This window comes from Oncorhynchus nerka, linkage group LG18, assembly GCF_034236695.1.
Source record: "Oncorhynchus nerka isolate Pitt River linkage group LG18, Oner_Uvic_2.0, whole genome shotgun sequence".
Lineage (NCBI taxonomy): Eukaryota > Metazoa > Chordata > Actinopteri > Salmoniformes > Salmonidae > Oncorhynchus > Oncorhynchus nerka.
This window is the reverse complement of record NC_088413.1, coordinates 44,219,112-44,239,653: the sequence shown is the minus strand read 5'-3', so window position 1 is coordinate 44,239,653 and position 20,542 is coordinate 44,219,112. Positions and strand designations below refer to the sequence as shown.

The 20,542-nt window shown below is 43.8% G+C and overlaps 1 protein-coding gene across 5 annotated transcripts in view; it reads right to left on the bottom strand.

The window, feature by feature from the left end:
* Positions 1 to 14,908, bottom strand: part of LOC115145875 (RNA transcription, translation and transport factor protein-like) — a 33,396-nt gene extending 18,488 nt beyond the window's left edge. For 2 of the 5 annotated variants that reach the window (XM_065004117.1, XM_065004119.1), the window contains exons 1-6: positions 14,728 to 14,908; positions 14,034 to 14,158; positions 13,013 to 13,110; positions 12,328 to 12,416; positions 648 to 736; positions 349 to 417 (exon numbers count right to left, since the gene is read on the bottom strand). In XM_065004117.1, the coding sequence (XP_064860189.1) occupies positions 349 to 417; positions 648 to 736; positions 12,328 to 12,416; positions 13,013 to 13,110; positions 14,034 to 14,158; positions 14,728 to 14,788 (531 nt within the window). In that variant the 5' untranslated portion in view covers positions 14,789 to 14,908. Of the gene's footprint in view, positions 1 to 348; positions 418 to 647; positions 737 to 12,327; positions 12,417 to 13,010; positions 13,111 to 14,033; positions 14,159 to 14,727 lie in introns of all 5 variants that reach the window. The other 3 variants (XM_029687474.2, XM_029687476.2, XM_065004118.1) reach the window with 3 other exon arrangements.
* Positions 14,909 to 20,542: the final 5,634 nt, after the last annotated feature.

Below are 20,542 nucleotides of genomic sequence, written 5' to 3'. Positions count from 1 at the left end.
TTAACAAAAGGCTAAGCTTGTGAGTGAATATATTTCTTTCATTTCATTTGCGATTTTCATGAATAGTTAACGGTGCGTTATGGTAGAGCTTGAGGCTATGATTACGCTCCCGGATACGGGATTGCTCGACGCAAGAAGTTAATTGAGCTTTCCCAGTGCAAAACCTGTCCATCTGGCACACCAGGCAGGCTCAATTCAACGTAAATGAAAACAAATACTGTTTGGACCCAGGTATGAAATATTGGGGAACTCTTTTGAATCACATTTCAAAACAACACATTTTGATGAAGCCTAAATGTGTAGGTGGATCTCAGTCAGGCAAAGACTCAATCTTCAAAAGTAAATCACCTCTTTAGACTGGCTGGCCTTGGCTATGGCTTCTGGAGTCAGCCTCTCTTGGATAAGGATCCTTATAGCCTGTTAGACAAGGGAAATGACCACACCATTGTTATCAAATCTGAAATCAGCACAAGTTCGTCATTTATACCCTGTTCATAAGAAATTAGTAAAAGTGCCGATCTGAACTGTACTGGCTCAGATATTTTGGGTGAGTAACCAGGTTCTCGCACTACAGCTAGGCTTGGCTCAGTAGTGTGAAAAGGATATGAGTACGTCTGATATGGGTCTCGGTTGCCGCGGGTTCTCACCTTCAGCATGACCAGGTAGTCGTCGTGACGCTGGATCTTCAGCAGGCTAGCCAGGCCTAAGACACCAGCCTTAAAGTCTGGGTTGCTGCCTTGAGGAGCACACACACTTATTGTCAACACAACATGGAGGCTGTTGACCCAGTTACATTCATGAAGTCAGCTGGAGTCACAACTGTCCCCGTTGGTGCGATTCTATGTATGTGCGTAATATACAGTATATCACAAAAGTGAGTTCACCCCTCACATTTTTGTAAATATTTGAGTATATCTTTTCATGTGACAACACTGAAGAAATGACACTTTGCTACAATGTAAAGTAGTGAGTGTACAGCTTGTATAAGTGTAAGTTTGCTGTCCCCTCAAAATAACTCACACAGCCATTAACCTCTTGCTCCTACCTGGCACGCAAGCGTCCCATCCAGAGCTCTGGAAATGCAAATGTGCTACGCTAAATGCTAATAGTATTAGTTAAAACTCAAACGTTCATTAAAATACACATGCAGGGTATTGAATTAAAGCTACACTCGTTGTGAATCCAGGCAACAAGTCAGATTTTTAAAATGCTTTTCGGCGAAAGCATGAGAAGCTATTATCTGATAGCATGTAACACCACAAAAGACCCGCAGGGGACGTAAACAAAATAATTAGCATATTCGGCGCTACACAAACCGCACAATAAAATAGAAAACATTCATTACCTTTGACCATCTTCTTTGTTGGCACTCCTAGATGTCCCAAAATCACTATTGGGTCTTTTTTTCGATTAAAATCGGTCCATATATATATAGCCTAGATATCGTTCTATGTAGACTGTGTGATAAATGAAAAAAAATAGTGTTTCATAACGTAACGTCATTTTTTTTAATTCAAAAAGTCGACGATAAACTTTCACAAAACACTTCGAAATACTTTTGTAATGCAACTTTAGGTATTAGTACACGTTAATAAGCGATAAAATTCATCAGGAGGCGATGTAAAATCTTTAGCTGTCGTCTGGAAAAAAATGTCCAGAGAGAGCTCGACCAAAATATCTGGGCGGAGACCGGAGGGAAGTGGTTCCCTTGATTCGGTTCAACCAAGAATCAAAGCTGAATCAAATGACAAGACTCTAGACAACGTGTGGAAGCTGTAGGTGCTGAAACCTCGGTCTTATGTAATTCGGTTCACTTTGAACAATTGCTGGAAGTAGCGCAAGGATATTTATTTCCAGTTTCAGTGATCAGGTTTTCCTGCGCTTTTCGATGGAACTCACGTTCTGTTAAAGCCACAGCCGTGATTTAACCAGTTTTATAAACGTCTGAGTGTTTTCTATCCACACATACTAATCATATGCATATACTATTCCTGGCATGAGTAGCAGGGCGCTGAAATGTTGCGCGATTTTTAACAGAATGTTCAAAAAAGTAGAGGGTCGACTTAAGAGGTTAATGTCTAAACCGCTGGCAACAAAAGTGAGTACACCCCTAAGTGAAAATGTCCAAATTGGGCCCAAAGTGTCAATATTTTGTGTGGCCACCATTTTCCAGCACTGCCTTAACCCTCTTGGGCATAGAGTTCACCAGAGCTTCACATGTTGCCACTGGAGTCCTCTTCCACTCCTCCATGACAACATCACGGAGCTGGTGGATGTTAGAGACCTTGCACTCCACCTATCCTTTTGAGGATGCCCCACAGATGCTCAATAGGGTTTAGGTCTGGAGACCTGCTTGGCCAGTCCATCACCTTTACCCTCAGCTTCTTTAGCAAGGCAGTGGTCGTCTTGGAGGTGTGTTTGGGGTCGTTATCATGTTGGAATACTGCCCTGCGGCCCAGTCTCCGAAGGGAGGGGATCATGCTCTGCTTCAGTATGGCACAGTACATGTTGGCATTCAAATCAAATCACATTTTATTTGTCACATACACATGGTTAGCAGATGTTAATGCGAGTGTAGCGAAATGCTTGTACTTCTAGTTCCGACAATGCAGTAATAACCAACAAGTAATCTAGCTAACAATACCAAAACTACTACCTTATAGACACAAGTGTAAGGGGATAAGAATATGTACATAAAGATATGAGTGAGTGATGGTACAGAGCGGCATAGGCAAGATACAGTAGATGGTATTGAGTGCAGTATATACATATGAGACGAGTATGTAAACAAAGTGGCATAGTTACAGTGGCTAGTGATACATGTATTACATAAAGATGCAGTAGATGATAGAGTACAGTATATACATATACATATGAGATGAATAATGTAGGGTATGTAAACATTATATTAGGTAGCATTGTTGAAAGTGACTAGTGATATACTTTACATAATTTCCCATCATTAAAGTGGCTGGAGTTGAGTCAGTGTGTTGGCAGCAGCCACTCAATGTTAGTGGTGGCTGTTTAACAGTCTGATGGCCTTGAGATAGAAGCTGTTTTTCAGTCGCTCGGTCCCAGCTTTGATGCACCTGTACTGACCTTGCCTTCTGGATGATAGCGGGGTGAACAGGCAGTGGCTCGGGTGGTTGTTGTCCTTGATGATCTTTATGGCCTTCCTGTGACATCGGGTGGTGTAGGTGTCCTGGAGGGTAGGTAGTTTGCCCCCGGTGATGCGTTGTGCAGACCTCACTACCCTCTGGAGAGCCTTACGGTTGTTGGCGGAGCAGGTGCCGTACCAGGCGGTGATACAGCCCGACAGGATGCTCTTGATTGTGCATCTTTAGAAGTTTGAGTGCTTTTGGTGACAAGCCGAATTTCTTCAGCCTCCTGAGGTTGAAGAGGCGCTGCTTGGCTTTTTCACGATGCTGTCTGTGTGGGTGGACCAATTTAGTTAGTCTGTGATGTGTACGCCGAGGAACTTAAAACGTACTACCCTCCACTACTGTTCCATCGATGTGGATAGGGGGGTGTTCCCTCTGCTGTTTCCTGAAGTCCACAATCATCTCCTTAGTTTTGTTGACGTTGAGTGTGAGGTTATTTTCCTGACACCACACTCCGAGGGCCCTCACCTCCTCCCTGTAGGCCGTCTCGTCGTTGTTGGTAATCAAGCCTACCACTGTTGTGTCGTCCGCAAACTTGATGATTGAGTTGGAGGCGTGCGTGGCCACGCAGTCGTGGGTGAACAGGGAGTACAGGAGAAGGCTCAGAACGCACCATTGTGGGGCCCCAGTGTTGAGGATCAGTGGGGTGGAAATGTTGTTGCCTACCCTCACCACCTGGGGGCGGCCCGTCAGGAAGTCCAGTACCCAGTTGCACAGGGCGGGGTCGAGACCCAGGGTCTCGAGCTTGATGACGAGCTTGGAGGGCACTATGGTGTTATATGCCGAGCTGTAGTCGATGAACAGCATTCTCACATAGGTATTCCTCTTGTCCAGATGGGTTAGGGCAGTGTGCAGTGTGGTTGAGATTGCATCGTCTGTGGACCTATTTGGACGGTAAGCAAATTGGAGTGGGTCTAGGGTGTCAGGTAGGGTGGAGGTGATATGGTCCTTGGACTAGTCTTTCAAAGCACTTCATGATGACGGAAGTGAGGGGGCGGTAGTCGTTTAGCTCAGTTACCTTAGCTTTCTTGGGAACAGGAACAATGGTGGCCCTCTTGAAGCATGTGGGAACAACAGACTGGGATAGGGATTGATTGAATATGTCCGTAAACACACCAGCCAGCTGGTCTGCGCATGCTCTGAGGGCGCGGCTGGGGATGCCGTCTGGGCCTGCAGCCTTGTGAGGGTTGACACGTTTAAATGTTTTCCTCACGTCGGCTGCAGTGAAGGAGAGTCCGCATGTTTTCGTTGCAGGCCGTGTCAGTGGCACTGTATTGTCCTCAAAGCGGGCAAAAAAGTTATTTAGTCTGCCTGGTAGCAAGACATCCTGGTCCGTGACTGGGCTGGTTTTCTTTTTGTAATCCGTGATTGACTGTAGACCCTGCCACATACCTCGTGTCTGAGCCGTTGAATTGAGATTCTACTTTGTCTCTATACTGACGCTTAGCTTGTTTGATTGCCTTGCGGAGGGAAGAGTTACACTGTTTGTATTCGGTCATGTTTCCGGTCACCTTGCCCTGATTAAAAGCAGTGGTTCAGGCTTTCAGTTTCACGCGAATGCTGCCATCAATCCACGGTTTCTGTTTTGGGAATGTTTTAATCGTTGCTATGGGAACGACATCTTCAACGCACGTTCTAATGAACTCGCTCACCGAATCGGCGTATTCGCCAATGTTGTTGTCTGACGCAATACGAAACATATCCCAGTCCACGTGATGGAAGCAGTCTTGGAGTGTGGAATCAGATTGGTCGGACCAGCGTTGAACAGACCTCAGCGCGGGAGCTTCTTGTTTTAGTTTGTAGGCAGGGATCAACAAAATGGAGTCGTGGTCAGCTTTCCCAAAGGAGGGCGGGGCAGGGCCTTATATGCGTCGCGGAAGTTAGAATAGCAGTGATCCAAGGTTTTTCCAGCCCTGGTTGCGCAATCGATATGCTGATAAAATTTAGCGAGTCTTGTTTTCAGATTAGCCTTGTTAAAATCCCCAGATACAATGAATGCAGCCTCCGGATAAATGGATTCCAGTTTGCAAAGAGTCAAATAAAGTTAGTTCAGAGCCATCGATGTGTCTGCTTGGGGGGGAATATATACGGCTGTGATTATAATCGAAGAGAATTCTCTTGGTAGAGAATGCGGTCGACATTTGATTGTGAGGAATTCTAAATCGGGTGAACAGAAGGACTTGATTACCTGTATGTTGTTGTGATCACACCACGTCACGTTAACCATGAAGCATACGCCCCCGCCCCTCTTCTTACCAGAAAGATGTTTGTTTCTGTCGGCACGATGCGTGGAGAAACCAGCTGGCAGCACCGATTCCGATAGAGTCTCTCCAGTGAGCCATGTTTCCGTGAAGCAAAGAACGTTACAGCCTCTGATGTCCCTCTGGAATGCTACCCTTGCTCGGATTTCATCAACCTTGTTGTCAAGAGACTGGACATTAGCGAGAAGAATGCTAGGGAGTGGTGCACGATGTGCCCGTCTCCGGAGTCTGACCAGAAGACCGCTCCGTTTCCCCCTTTTACGAAGTCGTTTTTTGGGGTCGCCGGCTGGGATCCATTCCGTTGTCCTGGGTGAAAGGCAGAACACAGGATCCGCTTCGCGAAAGTCATATTCTTGGTCGTACTGATTGTGAGTTGACGCTGCTCTTATGTTCAGTAGTTATTCTCGACTGTATGTAATGAAACCTAAGATGACCTGGGGTACTAAATGTAAGAAAGAACACGTAAAAAAACAAAAAACTGCATAGTTTCCTAGGAACGCGAAGCGAGGCGGCCATCTATGTCGGCGCCGGAAGTAATAATTCATGGTTCCCTCAATGAACTGTAGCTCCCCAGTGCCGGCAGCACTCATGCAGCCCCAGACCATGACACTCCCACCACCATGCTTGACTGTAGGCAAGACACACTTGTCTTTGTACTCCTCACCTGGTTGCCGCCACACACGCTTGACACCATCTGAACCAAATAGGTTTATCTTGGTCTCATCAGACCACAGGACATGGTTCCAGTAATCCATGTTCTTAGTCTGTTTGTCTTCAGCAAACTGTTTGCGGGCTTTCTTGTGCATCATCTTTAGAAGAGGCTTCCTTCTGGGACGACAGCCATGCAGACCAATTTGATGCAGTGTACGGTGTATGGTCTGAGCACTGACAGGCTGCCCCCCCGGCCCTTCAACCTCTGCAGCAATGCTGGCAGCACTCATACGTCTATTTCCCAAAGACAACCTCTGGACATGACGCTGAGCACGTGCACTCAACTTCTTTGGTCGACCATGGCGAGGCCTGTTCTGAGTGGAACCTGTCCAGTTAAACCTCTGTATGGTCTTGGCCACTGTGCTGTAGCTCAGTTTCAGGGTCTTGGCAATCTTCTTATAGCCCAGGCCATCTTTATGTAGAGCAACAATTATTTTTTTCAGATCCTCAGAGAGTTCTTTGCCATGAGGTTCCATGTTGAGCTTCCAGTGACCAGTCAGTATGAGAGCGATGACACCAAATTTAACACACCTGCTCCCCATTCACACCTGAGACCTTAACAACACTAACGAGTCACATGACACCGGGGATGGAAAATGGCTTATTAGGCCCAATTTGGACATTTTCACTTAGGGGTGTACTCACTTTTGTTGCCAGCGGTTTAGACATTAATGGCTGTGTGTTGAGTTATTGAGGGGACAGCAAATTTACACAAGTGTCATTTCTTCAGTGTTGTCACATGAAAATATATACTCAAATATTTACAAAAATGTGAGGGGTGTACTCACTTTTGTGATGTACTGTATAAGTTATTAAACACACACGTCAAACGTTTGAATACACATACTCATTCAAGGGTTTTTATTTGAACTTATTTCTACATTGTAGACATCAAAACTACGAAATAAGGTATGTCGGGTCATTGTCCCGTTGAAAAACAAAATGATAGTCCCGCTAAGTGAAAACCAGATGGGATGGCACAGAATGCTGTGGTAGCCATGCTGGTTAAGTGAGCCTTGAATTCTAAATAAATCACTGAGTGTCACCAGCAAAGCACCTTCTTCCATCACATGTACAGCTGATTCTCAAGATCTTGCACACTAATGAGACGCTATTGAGCCCACACTACTACACTGTCTGAGCCAAGGACTACAGTTGAAGTTGGAAGTTTACATACACTTAGGTTGGAGTCATTAAAACTCGTTTTTCAACCACTCCACAAATTTCTTGTTAACAAACTATAGTTTTGGCAAGTCGGTTAGGACATCTACTTTGTGCATGACAAGTCATTTTCCCAACAACTGTTTACAAAGACAGATTGTTTCACTTAATCACAATTCCAGTGGGTCACATACACCAAGTTGACTGGGCCTTTAAACAGCTTGGAAAATTACAGAAAATTAAGTCATGGCTTTAGAGGCTTCTGATTGACATAATTTGAGTCAATTGGAGGTGTACCCGTGGATGTATTTCAAGGACTACCTTCAAACTCAGTGACTTTTTGCTTGACATCATGGGAAAATCAATCATCCAAACCCTCAGAAACAAAATTGTAGACCTCCACAAGTCTGGTTCATCCTTGGGAGCAATTTCCAAATGCCTGAAGGTACCACGTTCAACTGTACAAACAATAGTATGCAAGTCTAAACACCATGGGACCACGCAGCCGTCATACCGCTCAGGAAGGAGACGCGTTCCGTCTCCTAGAAATGAACGTATTTTGGTGCGAAAAGTGCAAATCAATCCCAGAACAACAGCAAAGGACCTTGTGAAGGTGCTGGAGGAAACAGGTACAAAAGTACCTATAAACTCTATAAAACTAGTCCTATATCGACATAACCTGAAAGGCAGCTCAGCAAGGAAGAAGCCCCTGCTCCAAACCGCCATAAAAAAGCCAGACTACGGTTTGCAACTGCACATGGGGACATAGATGTTACTTTTTGGAGAAATGTCCTCTGGTCTGACGAAACAAAAATAGAACTGTTTGGCCATAATGACCATCGTCATGTTTTGGAGGAAAATGGGAGAGGCTTGCAAGCCGAAGAACTCCATCCCAACCATGAAGCACAGGGGTGGCAGCATCATGTTGTGGGGGTGCTTTGCTGCAGGAGAGACTGGTGCACTTCACAAAATAGATGGCATCATTAGCAAGGAAAAATGTGTGGATATATTGAAGCAACATTTCAAGAAATCAGTCATGAAGTTGGGTCTTCCAAATGGAAAATGACCCAAGCATACCTCCAAAGTTGTGGCAAAACTGCTTAAGGACAACAAAGTCAAGCTATTGGAGTGGCCATCACAAACCCCTGACCTCAATCCTATAGAAAATGTGTGGGCAGAACTGAAAAAGCGTTAATCTAACTGCTTAACTATTTATCTGTACATGAAATTTAATTTGTTTTTTTCCCTATTTTTTTTTTTATAGGAAAATGCCACAGGCACTATCCGTAGAAAAAAAAGCTGTGTACATTTGCAAATACTGTGTCCAATAATCATGTGTCAAGAATGCAACAAAGATGCAGAATCATCTGGCCAAGTGCATACAGTTCCCTCAGCGCTCACAACAAGCAACCTCTGACAAAAGTTCCTCTACTTCTATTCGAGGTGAAAATGATGAATCAGACACCTTATCGATAGCAACAGCTCATGGTCCTCCTGGATCAGATTTTTTTTTGTGACTCAATGGAGGGACGAAGTCATAAATGCTGATGAATGTCTTGCTCGAGCTGAGTATGCAACTGGTTCACCTCTGATGCTCACAGGCAATGTGTATTGGAAGAGATTTCTGAATGTTTTTCGCCCAGCTTACACCTCTCCAACCAGACATGCTTTATCTACTTATTTGCTGGATGCAGAGTTCAAGTGAAGGTCAAGCAAATCATAAAGAAAGCAGACTATTGCAATCATTCTGATGGGTGGTCGAATGTTCATGGGCAAGGAATAATTAACTACATCATATCCACCCTTCAACCAGTATTCTACAAGAGCACACAAGGGACAACAGACACACCGGTCTCTACATTGCAGTCAGCGACCAGTCATCAATGACCAAATACAGAAGGTATTTGCACTGGTGACAGACAATGCTGCGAACATGAAAGCTGCTTGGTCTAAAGTGGAGGAGTCCTACATTGAATCTGCTCCTCAAGGACATCATGGCATTGAAAACAATGGATACACTCTACAAGAAAGCCAAGGAAACGGTTAGGTATGTGAAGGTTCATCAAGTTATAGCAGCAATCTACTTCACCAAGCTAAGTGAGAAGAAGCTTGAAGCTGCCCAGCAACACCCGTTGGGGTGGTGTTGTCATTATGTTTGACAGTTTCCTGGAGGGGAAGAAGTCTCCATATCACAGTCTGCCGATGTGGACAGCCCCATCAAGAGGATCCTCCTGGATTATGTATTTTGGGAGAGAGTGGTAAGCAGCTTGAAACCTATAGCAGTAGCCATTGAACAGATTGAGGGAGACAATGCCATCCTGTCTGATGTTCAGACTCTGCTTGAGGATGTAAGAGAAGAAATCCGTACTGCCCTGCCCACTTCACTGTTGCTCCAAGCAGAGGAAACTGCAGTTCTGAAATGCCTGAAGCCCATAGACGCAGCAGCATACATGTTGGACCTCAAGTATGCTGGCAAGAGCATCCTGTCTGGTGCAGAGATCAACAAGGCCTATGGTGTTATCACTACAGTGTCTTGCCACCTTGACCTGGATGAAGGTTCTTGGCAGTCTGGAAAAGTACACTTCCAAGCAAGGGCTTTGGGATGGAGATGCAATATGGCAGTCATACCAACATATCTCATCAGCCACCTGGTGGAAGAGACTTTGTGGATCTGAGGCTCTTTCCCCCATTGCCTCCATCATCCTCCAAATCCCACCAACATCAGCCACCTCAGAGAGCAACTGGTGCTTGTTTGGGAACACCCACACCAAAGTACACAACATGCTGACCAATACAAGGGTTGAAAAATTGGTGGCCATCCGAGCAAATTTGAGGCCTTTTGAGCCTGACAACATGCCATCCTCAACAAGGTTAGAAAGGAACAGTGAAGATGAGGCCTCAGTCTAATGTTCAGGAGGTGGACATTGAGAAGGTCCAGGGAAAAGACATGGAAGCCTGAGAGGAAGACAACCAAAGCTTTAGTTTATAGACTATCATTTTACAGATGTATGTTGAAAACGTTTTTGGGAGATGCGATGGTTCATTGGGGATCATTCAATATTCCCTTTCTTTTGTTGTTCTGTGAAATCATCCCATGTGAAGTCAACTCATTTAATTAAAGTTCAAATCATAACTAAATTGTTTTTTCAATTTTCTATTGGAAGGATTTAAATCATTTGCAATTATGTCTACTTATTACAAGGTAAAAAAGGTTTGTTTCTGTCTCCATATGATATGGTAAATATATCCAATGCAAAAAAAAAAAATCTACATTTAAATGGTATTAATTTTAATTTGCATATATTTCCATTAATTCCCACGGAAGGTTTCCACCGCTGAATATTCTCCAAATGTGCAACCCACATCACCTCCATGCTTCATGGTGGGAACCACACATGCGGAGATCATCCGTTCACCTACTCTACATCTCACAAAGACACGGCGGTTGGAACCAAAAATCTCAAATTTGGACTCATCAGACCAAAGGACAGATTTCTACCGGTCTAATGACCATCGCTCGTGTTTCTTGGCCCAAGCAAATCTTCTTACTATTGGTGTCCTTTAGTAGTGGTTTATTTTTAGCAATTCGACCATAAAGGCCTGATTCACGCAGTCTCACAGTTGGTGTTGGGATGTGTCTGTTGCTTGAACTCTGAGAATAATTTATTTGGGCCGCAATCTGAGGTGCAGTTAACTAACTTTTCCTCTACAGCAGAGGAAACTCTGGGTCTTCCTTTCCTGTGGCGGTCCTCATGAGAGCCAGTTTCCTCATAACCTTCATGTCTTAAAGTAATGGACTGTCGTTTCCATTTTGCTTATTTGAGATGTTCAAGCCATAATATGGACTTGGTATTTTACAAAATATGGCTATCTTCTGTATACCACCCCTACAACTGATTGGCTCAAACGCATTACGGAAAGAAATTCCACAAATATACTTTTAACAAGGCACACCTGTTAATTGAAATGGATTCCAGGTGACAACCCCATGAAGCTGGTTGAGAGAATGCCAAGAGTGTGCAAAGCTGTCATCAAGGCAAAGGGTGGCTACTTTCAACACTCAAATATAACATTTTGATTTAACATTTTTTTGGTTACTACATGATTCCATGTGTTATTTCATAGTTTTGATGTCTTCACTATTATTATACAATGTAGAAAATATAAAAAATAAAGAAACTCTTGAACGAGTAGGTGTTCGAACTTTTGACTGGTACCACACACACACAACTGTTTAAAGGTTTGAGGTCACTTAGAAATGTCCTTGTTTCTGAAAGAAAAGCACATTTTTTGTCCATTAAAATAACAACATTGATCAGAAACACAGTGTAGTGTAGACATGGTTAATGTTGTAAATTACTATTGTACAACATTAAAAATGGAATGGAATATCTAGATAGGCCAATTATCAGCAACCATCACTCCTGTGTTCCAATGGCACGTTGTATTAGCTAATCCAAGTTTATAATTTTAAAGGGCTAATTGATCATTAGAAAACCCTTTTGCAATTATGTTAGCACAATTGAAAACGGTTCTGATTAAAGAAGCAATACAACTGCATTCTACAGACTAGTTGAGTATCTGGAGCATCAGCATTTGTGAGTTCGATTACAGGCTCAAAATGGCCAGAAACAAGTCATTCTCTTCTGAAATTCATCAGTCTATTCTCGTTCTGAGAAATGAAGGCTATTCCATGCAAGAAATTGCCAAGAAACTGAAGATCTCATACAACGCTGTGTACTACTGCCTTCACAGAACAGCACAAACTGTCTAACCAGAATAGAAAGAGTGGGAAGCCCTGATGCACAACTAGGCAAAAGGACAAGTACATTAGAGTGTCTAATAAGTCTGGTGGTCTGGCCCAGACACAGTTGAGCTAACCCACTTTAGTACTACGTTTTTCACTGGTTTCTATAATCAAACGATTCTATCACAGAACATCAGGGACAGAGAAAGGAGTAAAGAGGATGAGAGAGGAGAGAAGTAATGGGAGAGGGGGATAGACATTTAGAGGAAGGAGTGGTTATGCTCACTGTCCAGATGGATGAGGGGATCCGAGGGTTTCGCCGCCTCGGTGGCTGTGGCTAGCGGGCAATTCTTGTACTTCTCAACTGGGGAGCCAGTAGGACACACAACATCCAGACAGTGACCACTTAGTCCATGCCCCCCAATAACTACATACTACTACCATCAAACTGTTTTTACAACAAAGACTTGCTTTAGTAGTGTATAAGCACATATATTTAACATTCCTGAACGATGACAATACAGTGTATAGCAAGAGAGGGTGGAACCACAACTAGATTATCCCTTATGGTAGAGCAGCCCAAGATGCCACTGTTAAGACAATGCTGCCATCTAGTGGCTAAAGGACGCATGACCACCACCACAACAATACTATACAGTACAGCCCTCTAACTCAACTCCGGACCTCGAAGCCAGTTCCACTGCTTAAAAAAAAGAAAAAAAGAAGTTGGGACTGATTTAGACCTGGCACAACAGGTGGAACAGAAAACTAGCAGGCTCCGGACCTCATTGGGTAAGAGTTGAGTTCCCCTGCTACACGGTATCTCCAAGTAAAGGTTGGTTGAAAATATACTGTATTGTCATCTTCAATGGACTACAATAGTTACTAGTAATATGCCACAACAAGTAGCCCAAGTACAAACAATGGGCACATTTTTTTGAATAAAGCAAAAGAGAGAAAATACTGTACCATTGTCGCCATATTCCAACCGAACGGCTAGACCCAGCAACCAGTCCACTGACTCCTGTCTCTCTTCGACAGTGAATGGGCAATTCACATCTTGAAGATACTGCATAGGAAACAGAGTCAGGCTCATGTTCCGTAGGGAGAAAACTTGCCCCAGTGTGCCCTCCTGAATAGGTGTACCGTGTATACCAGGTGCCTGAGATCATAGCTGTGATACACGCTTCTTCAGCGGTTCACATCCATCGGAATGTTGCTGTTACTAGCTGTTACCTGGTAGCTCTTTTTTTCAGAGCACTTGGGGCCAGGGGTTTATTCATCAGCGCACACCGTAGAAAACATTTTGCACTGGAAAAACTAAAACAAGCGCTGCAAAAATGGCAGTTGGAACGAGGATTCGAGGACAGAGGGCGCTTTCTGGTCAGGGAACAGGGATGGTAAACTTCACAACCCCAATGGAGGTTCTTCAATGAAGAAGAGTGTATCACAGCTATGGAGACCAGTGATGAGCGTGGTAAATCAGCTTACTATGAGCATTTAAGCATGTTTAGGCCTACTGACTGATCTTGGGGCACGTTGAACACGGACACAACGTTTTGGAATGTTCAGATAGATGTAGGCTAACGTAGGACAAACATGCCTTTCCAACATTTAGAATAACTAATTAAGTCAGTTCTATTCATGGAATTTTAATCTGCAGCATTCGACAACTGAACTGGCTTGATTGTTTTGCTCATGATGTAAACAGTTAGGGAAGGGGTTGAGAGAACACATTGATAATTGATATGGTGATAAAGTGGGAAAAGAGCCCCACCATGGTTCAGTAAGGAGAAAATGTTATAACACATGGAGATACTACATAAACTTCTCCAATAAGAAAGGACACAGATACATTGCAAAATGTATTGCTTACAGTGCACCCTACTGAACACAATCCATGTCGTGTTACTTGGATGTAATATGAACAACACTTTTTCTGACCCAAGGGTTGATTCCAGTATAGTAACTGTAACTAGCCTTGCTGCTCACCTGCTCAAAGGACTTGGGCCATCCCGAGCTGGGGATATTCCTCAGGTTGCCCCGTTCTTCAATTTTGTAGTGCCTGATTTTCTGGTCCTCCAGCCACACAATGAAATTCCTGAACTCTGTCTCATCTGTGCAAAACAGAATATTAGCTAAATCAGTGACACATAGCTAGATTCACTCTGCAAAGCTAACTGACCTGCACAAATGTGCCAGTGTTAGTAGATTTTCCTTTAATATGAAATTATAGTTTGTATATACAACCGGCTGAAATTCACATACGACTAGTCACAATACAAAGAAACAAGGCATTGATACTGTATCAATTTCCGATGCCACCCCTAACCTAGTTAGGTTCTCGGCCTCCACTGCCTGTTTGGCACTACTGTTTGTAAGCTCCCAAAAAGCTAGTTAAATTAGCTAACGTTACCTGAGCTAATGCACAAAAGTACAAAACCTGACCACCTAACACGAATCACATGTTAATAATTTTTTATGACATAAACGCAGCCAATATAAACAAAGCCTAAATACATAATACAGGCGTGGCTGTATTGAAATGTTTTAGACAGAGTAATAGCTTGTTAGTTAAAAGGTAACGTTAGATGCTAACTAACATATTTGAGCATGGCCATGGCTAGCTCTGAAAATGTACGTCATTCATTAGCAGATAACTCGTTTGTCGTGGTTTTATAGCTACCTTTACAGTCAAACCCAGAGGGGTTATGGTAATCCAAAGCTGTCAGTTTTCTTCGAAACATGTTGACAAGTTGTTCTAGCTAGCTTTATAACTAACGTTAGAGAAACTTTTAGCCCGAAAGCGAGACACCTCTTTACTGTGGCTAAACCTGCAGACTTCTTCTGTGGGGTTTAACGGCGGTTGGCATCAAGTGTTTATGGTGCATCACCGCCACCAACTGTACAGGGGTCGAACAATAAAGAAAAGGCGGAGGGGTTGCTTAATCCACACAAACTAAAACATATCCCATAGCGCCACGGGCTCCCGGGCATGAGATGGTGGTACTGCTTGTGCCAGTAGCTCAAGTAAATCCTTTGCCGTAAAATGGAAACGCTCTGCTGCATCCTGGCCCGGGTACCTGGCCCAGGTATCCTGGAAGGATATTGACCTCATTCTGTCAGTAGAGGATGCCTGGTTGTTCTTTAAAAGTGCTTTCCTCACCATTTTAAATAAGCATGCCCCGTTCAAAAAATGTAGGACCAGGAACAGATATAGCCCTTGGTTCACTCCAGACCTGACTACCAGCACAAAAACATCCTGTGGCACACTGCATTAGCATTGAATAGACCCCGCGATATACAACTTTTCAGAGAAGTTAGGAGCCAATATACACAGGCAGTTAGGAAAGCAAAGGCTAGCTTTTTCAAACAGAAATTTGCATCCTGTAGCACAAACTCCAAAAGGTTTTGAGACACTGTAAAGTCCATGGAGAATAAGAGCACCTCCTCCCAGCTGCCCACTGCACCGAGGCTAGGAAACACTGTCACCACCGATAAATCCACAATAGAGAATTTCAATAAGCATTTTTCTACGGCTGGCCATGCTTTCCACCTGGCTACCCCTACCCCAGTCACCAGCCCTACACCCCCCACAGCAACTTGCCCAAGCCTCCCTCATTTCTCCTTCACCCAAATCCAGATAGCTGATGTTCTGAAAGAGCTGCAAAATCTGGAAAATCAGCCGGGCTAGACAATCTGGTACCTTTTCCGCTATGCAATCGGGTTTCAGAGCTGGTCATGGGTGCACCTCAGCCACGCTCAAGGTCCTAAACGATATCATAACCACCATCGATGAGAGACAATACTGTGCAGCTGTATTCATCGACCTGGCCAAGGCTTCCGACATTCATACATTATATTATCCAAGAATAGAATCAATGGTCCAATAGTTGAAATTACCATTATTCCCAGATCCCGGACTGTAGCTTTAAACTTAAGCTGCTGTCCTGTTCAAAATGGAACTTGGTGTCATTCACTGATATTGTTAATGTAGGCCTACTGCAAAATTCACCTGAGCTCCGTAGACTGGTCTTCCCTGGCTGTCTGACACTGCTGGGAGCCCTATCACCATTTGATCCTGCTAAGACATGATGAGCATGTGTACTGACTGCACTATTCTTGCGGGATCATTGCTGCGTGGTCAGATTTTTTTATGTGGCTGGGAGTGGGCGGTCAGACAGACGACTTTGGGATGACATTTTTTGGGGGGTTCGACAGATTATTTGGAAACGATCCTCTTTCCGCTTTGTGTGCGTTAGTCAACCTATTGTATTAAAAACACATTTTTTGCATCATTCAAAGAGTCACTTCACTGCTTCTACTTCAGTAGCCTACCTCTCCTAGTTGGGCGTGAGAGTTCAAGTGTGACTAGTATGTGTGGTCTCATTGGAATAGAGTTGAAAGAACTGACGCTGGAGTAGAGAAGCAGGTAGGGAGAGTGAACATTTAAAATTGCACAGACATGGAACAGGTCAGGAACAGCGTAATAACAGGTGATTGAGTCCAGTTGAGTCCAATGAATCGCTGATGCACGTGACGAGGGAAGCAGGTGTGCATAATAATTGTGGCAGGAGTGTGTAGTGCAGGGCAGCCTGGCGCCCTCGAGCGCCCAGGAGGGAGAGCGGGCGCCACTGTAGGGGCGCCACTTGGCTACCCACCTGGGTGAGCCTGACGGGCCGGCTGAGGCACGGGCTCTGGACACTCCGGCTGGGTGTAACATGCCGACGAACCGACGTGGTGTGGGAGCCTGGCAATCCGGCGGAGGTGTGAAATCCTGTCGGTCCCGCTGAGGCGTGGGAGCCTGATGAGCTGTAAAAACCTGATGATCCGGCTGAGGCCTGATGTGGGATGGGCGCCTGCCGAGCCAGCTAGGGTGTGGAAGCCCGACGAGCCAGCTGAGGCGCCCTCGGTTCAATCGGCGGGGGCCTCCGGACCCGGCGTTACCACCAACCGAAAAGCCAGCACTCCCCGATGCTTCATTTGGTGGCTTCAGCATTCTGTAAGAACTGACACTGGAGTAGAGAAGCAGGTATGGAGAGTGAACATTTAATATAGCACAAACATGGAACAGGACAGGAACAGTATCAGAACCGGGTAACAAAACAACAAACGACAATTAATGCTGAAGCTGGGAACAGAGCTTGGGGAACAGACAGATATAGAGGAGATAATAGCACAGGTCATTGAGTCCAGGTGAGTCCAATGAATTGCTGATGCGCGCGATGATTGAAGCAGGTGTGCGTAATGATGGTGGCAGGTGTGCTTAGGGCAGGGCAGCCTGGAGAGCGGGGACGAGAGTTGGAATGCCTACATGGGCGGAGAATCAAGTGGCAGTTAACTTGAATATGATATTAACTTAAATATGATTACACTGTTGTTTACTATAGTGTCTGTAAATGAATATTGATAATGGAAAAAAGTGGAGTGCGCTCAACCAATGTGAGTCGAAGTGCAATCAACAAATGTAATCATTAAAAGAAAAAGGCACAACGCGCACATAGGTTAGGCTACTATGGTGAGAGAGTTTTGCGCCTTTTAATTTTCATTAAATATTGATTACCCATTTATTTGTCTCTGCTTGTAAATCCTCCTCCTAAAAGGAAGGCGATAGCCTATAGCCCTATGTAAAACTTAGCAAGTGTTGCTGTCTTCATTCTTGCTGCTTCCAGTTCAGTAGCCATACCCGTGATCAGGTGCGAGTGTGGTCTCAATTAAATAGAATAGGCTATAGCCTAGGCATGGGCGGAGAAGCCCGGGGCAGTTATCGTTCCAAGGAAATGTACTTCCTAAATAGGCCTGTGATGAGGCTATAGTTTACAACATGACAAATAAGCTTAAATATTGATCACCCATATTTCTCAGTCTGAAAACCTTCCCACTCCTAAAAGGGAGGCTATAAAAAATAGCTCAAGGGAAAGTGCATGTCTCTCCAACTCTGCTCTCTTCAAACTATATCTAGCATATTGGCAGATATAGCCCAGTAATACAATATACGGGCCAATCTCTGGTAATTTAACCTATATTTTTTTTGTTATTTGTGCGAGTTTGATATTGCCTGTAGGGTGCAACATTTCTGGGACCATGTCTGGCAAGTGAGCTGCGTCACATACACCTAAAATAACATTGCGGGACCAGTTCATGTGCTAGCGGGTGGGAGTCGAACAGAAAGCTAGCTGGTGCAGGCGGGATGAAGAAATCGGCCTGTGCAGACCTCAGTCTGTGCACCATGATAGTGACGCCTGTAACGTTAGAGCTGTTTATTACTGTGTCAGTGTGAAAAGTAGGGAATTAGCTAGGGAAACTGACAGATCAATAACGGTACACGGTAAATAACGGTAAAGCTACAGATCTGGGAATAATGGTAATTTGAATTATTGAACCATTGATTCTATTATTGGATTATATAATGAATTAATGTATACACCAAGGTAATTCGTTGTCATGCCTGCCTCATCTTAGCAGGATCAGATGGTAACAGGCGTCTGTACATATGTGCCAATGAGAGAGACATGTTGGTCCTCAATGGATAGTGGTAAAATACAGAAAATGTACAATTATGGAAAAGGCAGGGCAAGCATATTACAACTGCAGAAGATCCAGTTGTATGCTTGCGCTGGCTTTTCCATTGTAGCTACCCTACCAATTCATTATGTAGTGGAAACCTGACCCACCCATTTGATTTTTTAGATGTATCAACAAAGTTACAGGTTATTAGAAAGGTTCAGAATGTATGTGAAACATCACAGCACAGTTAAAAATATATATGTCGGATGGAAATCATAAGAGGGCGGTACACAGAGATAGTTGGGATGGACAGAGTAGCTGAGGGGTGGGTTTAAAAGCTAATGTTCTATAATATAAAAAAATATATGTAATGTTAAAGTACTATCTTTTCAGATGTAATTTATATTAAAATAACTATATTCTTGCTACGTAATTACTGTACATGCCATGTACAGTGCCTTCAGAAAGTAATTCCATTGTAATTCCACATTTTGTTGCGTTATATTCTGAATTCAAAATGGATTAAATAAAAACATTTCTCACCCATCTCCACACAATACACCCTAATGACAAAGTGAAAAAGTGTTTTTAGAAATGTTAGCAAATTTATTGGAAATTAAATACAAGAGTATCTCATTTACATAAGTATTCACACCCCTGAGTCAATACATGTTAGCGTCACCTCTGGCAGTGATTACAGCTTCAGCTGTATGAGTCTTTCTGGTTAAGTCTCTAAGAGGTTTGCACATCTGGTTGTACAATATTTGCAGCTTAATATGTTTGTGTTCATTCTGGGGCGGCAGGGTAGCCTAGTGGTTAGAGCGTTGGACTAGTAACCGAAAGGTTGCAAGTTCAAATCCCTGAGCTGACAAGGTACATATCTGTCGTTCTGCACCTGAACAGGCAGTTAACCCACTGTTCCTAGGCCGTCATTGAAAATAAGAATTTGTTCTTAACTGACTTGCCTAGTTAAATAAAGGTAAAAAAAATAAAAAATTCTAGGGAAGCCAGCAGCAGGCAGTAGTCAGTGCCAGGGATACCCAGACCCAATAAAATCAGGGAGGAAATGGATGCACAATGTAGACAAAATGAGCATAAATTTGAACAGCAGATCAGCCCAGGAGAGGTTGATGAAGTACATTCCCCAGGGGAAGTTAAAGAAATGGATCCCACAGGAGAGGCGGAGGAAGTAGACTTCAATATCCACGTCACACCATATCAGCCAAAGCCAAAACTAGTGGTAGAGCAGAAGCTGTCAAACTTCAGTTTCAGGAAAGGTGGTACAAAGAATTCCAGTGGCTCCACTATAGTCCCAGTATCAAAGAAGTCATGTGCTTTTCCTGCACAAAAGCTTTTAAAAGCAAGAAATCACCTCTTGCAAAAAATGCAGATCCTGCATTTGTGCACTCTGGATTTTGAAACTGGAAAAAGGCACTGGATAAGTTTTCTTCACATGCATGCAGCCATGCACACAAGGTTGCCATTACCACTCGCTGTCAGCAATCAAAGCCCGTGGATACCCAACGTTCTACAGTGAGAGCTATAAAGCAGAGTGAAGCAAAGTCTTGATTTAGGAAAGTAGTGGTTTCTGTCCATCTTCTAGCATTTCAGGAATCATCTCTCAGGGGCCATGAAGCTACCGAAGATAATCTGTACCAGCCACTGAAAGTTAGAGCTGAAGAATTTCCTGTACTCACTACATGGCTGAAAGGCAGTCAGGATTATATAAGCTCACAAATCCAAAATTAAATCCGGAGTTTAATGGCCAACACCATTGTGAGAGACATCACAAAGATAATCCACAATCTGCCACTGCTCCAGTATTCCATAGTTATTGATGGTACACAAGGGGGAACAGAACAAGAGCCATTCTGTATCCATTATGTGGATCAAAATCTGGTTTCTCTTGAGGACTTTGTAGGTTTTTATTAAGTCTCGCTATCAACTGGAGAGAACCTGTCAGAAGTTGCCACAAATGTGCTACTCCACTTGAA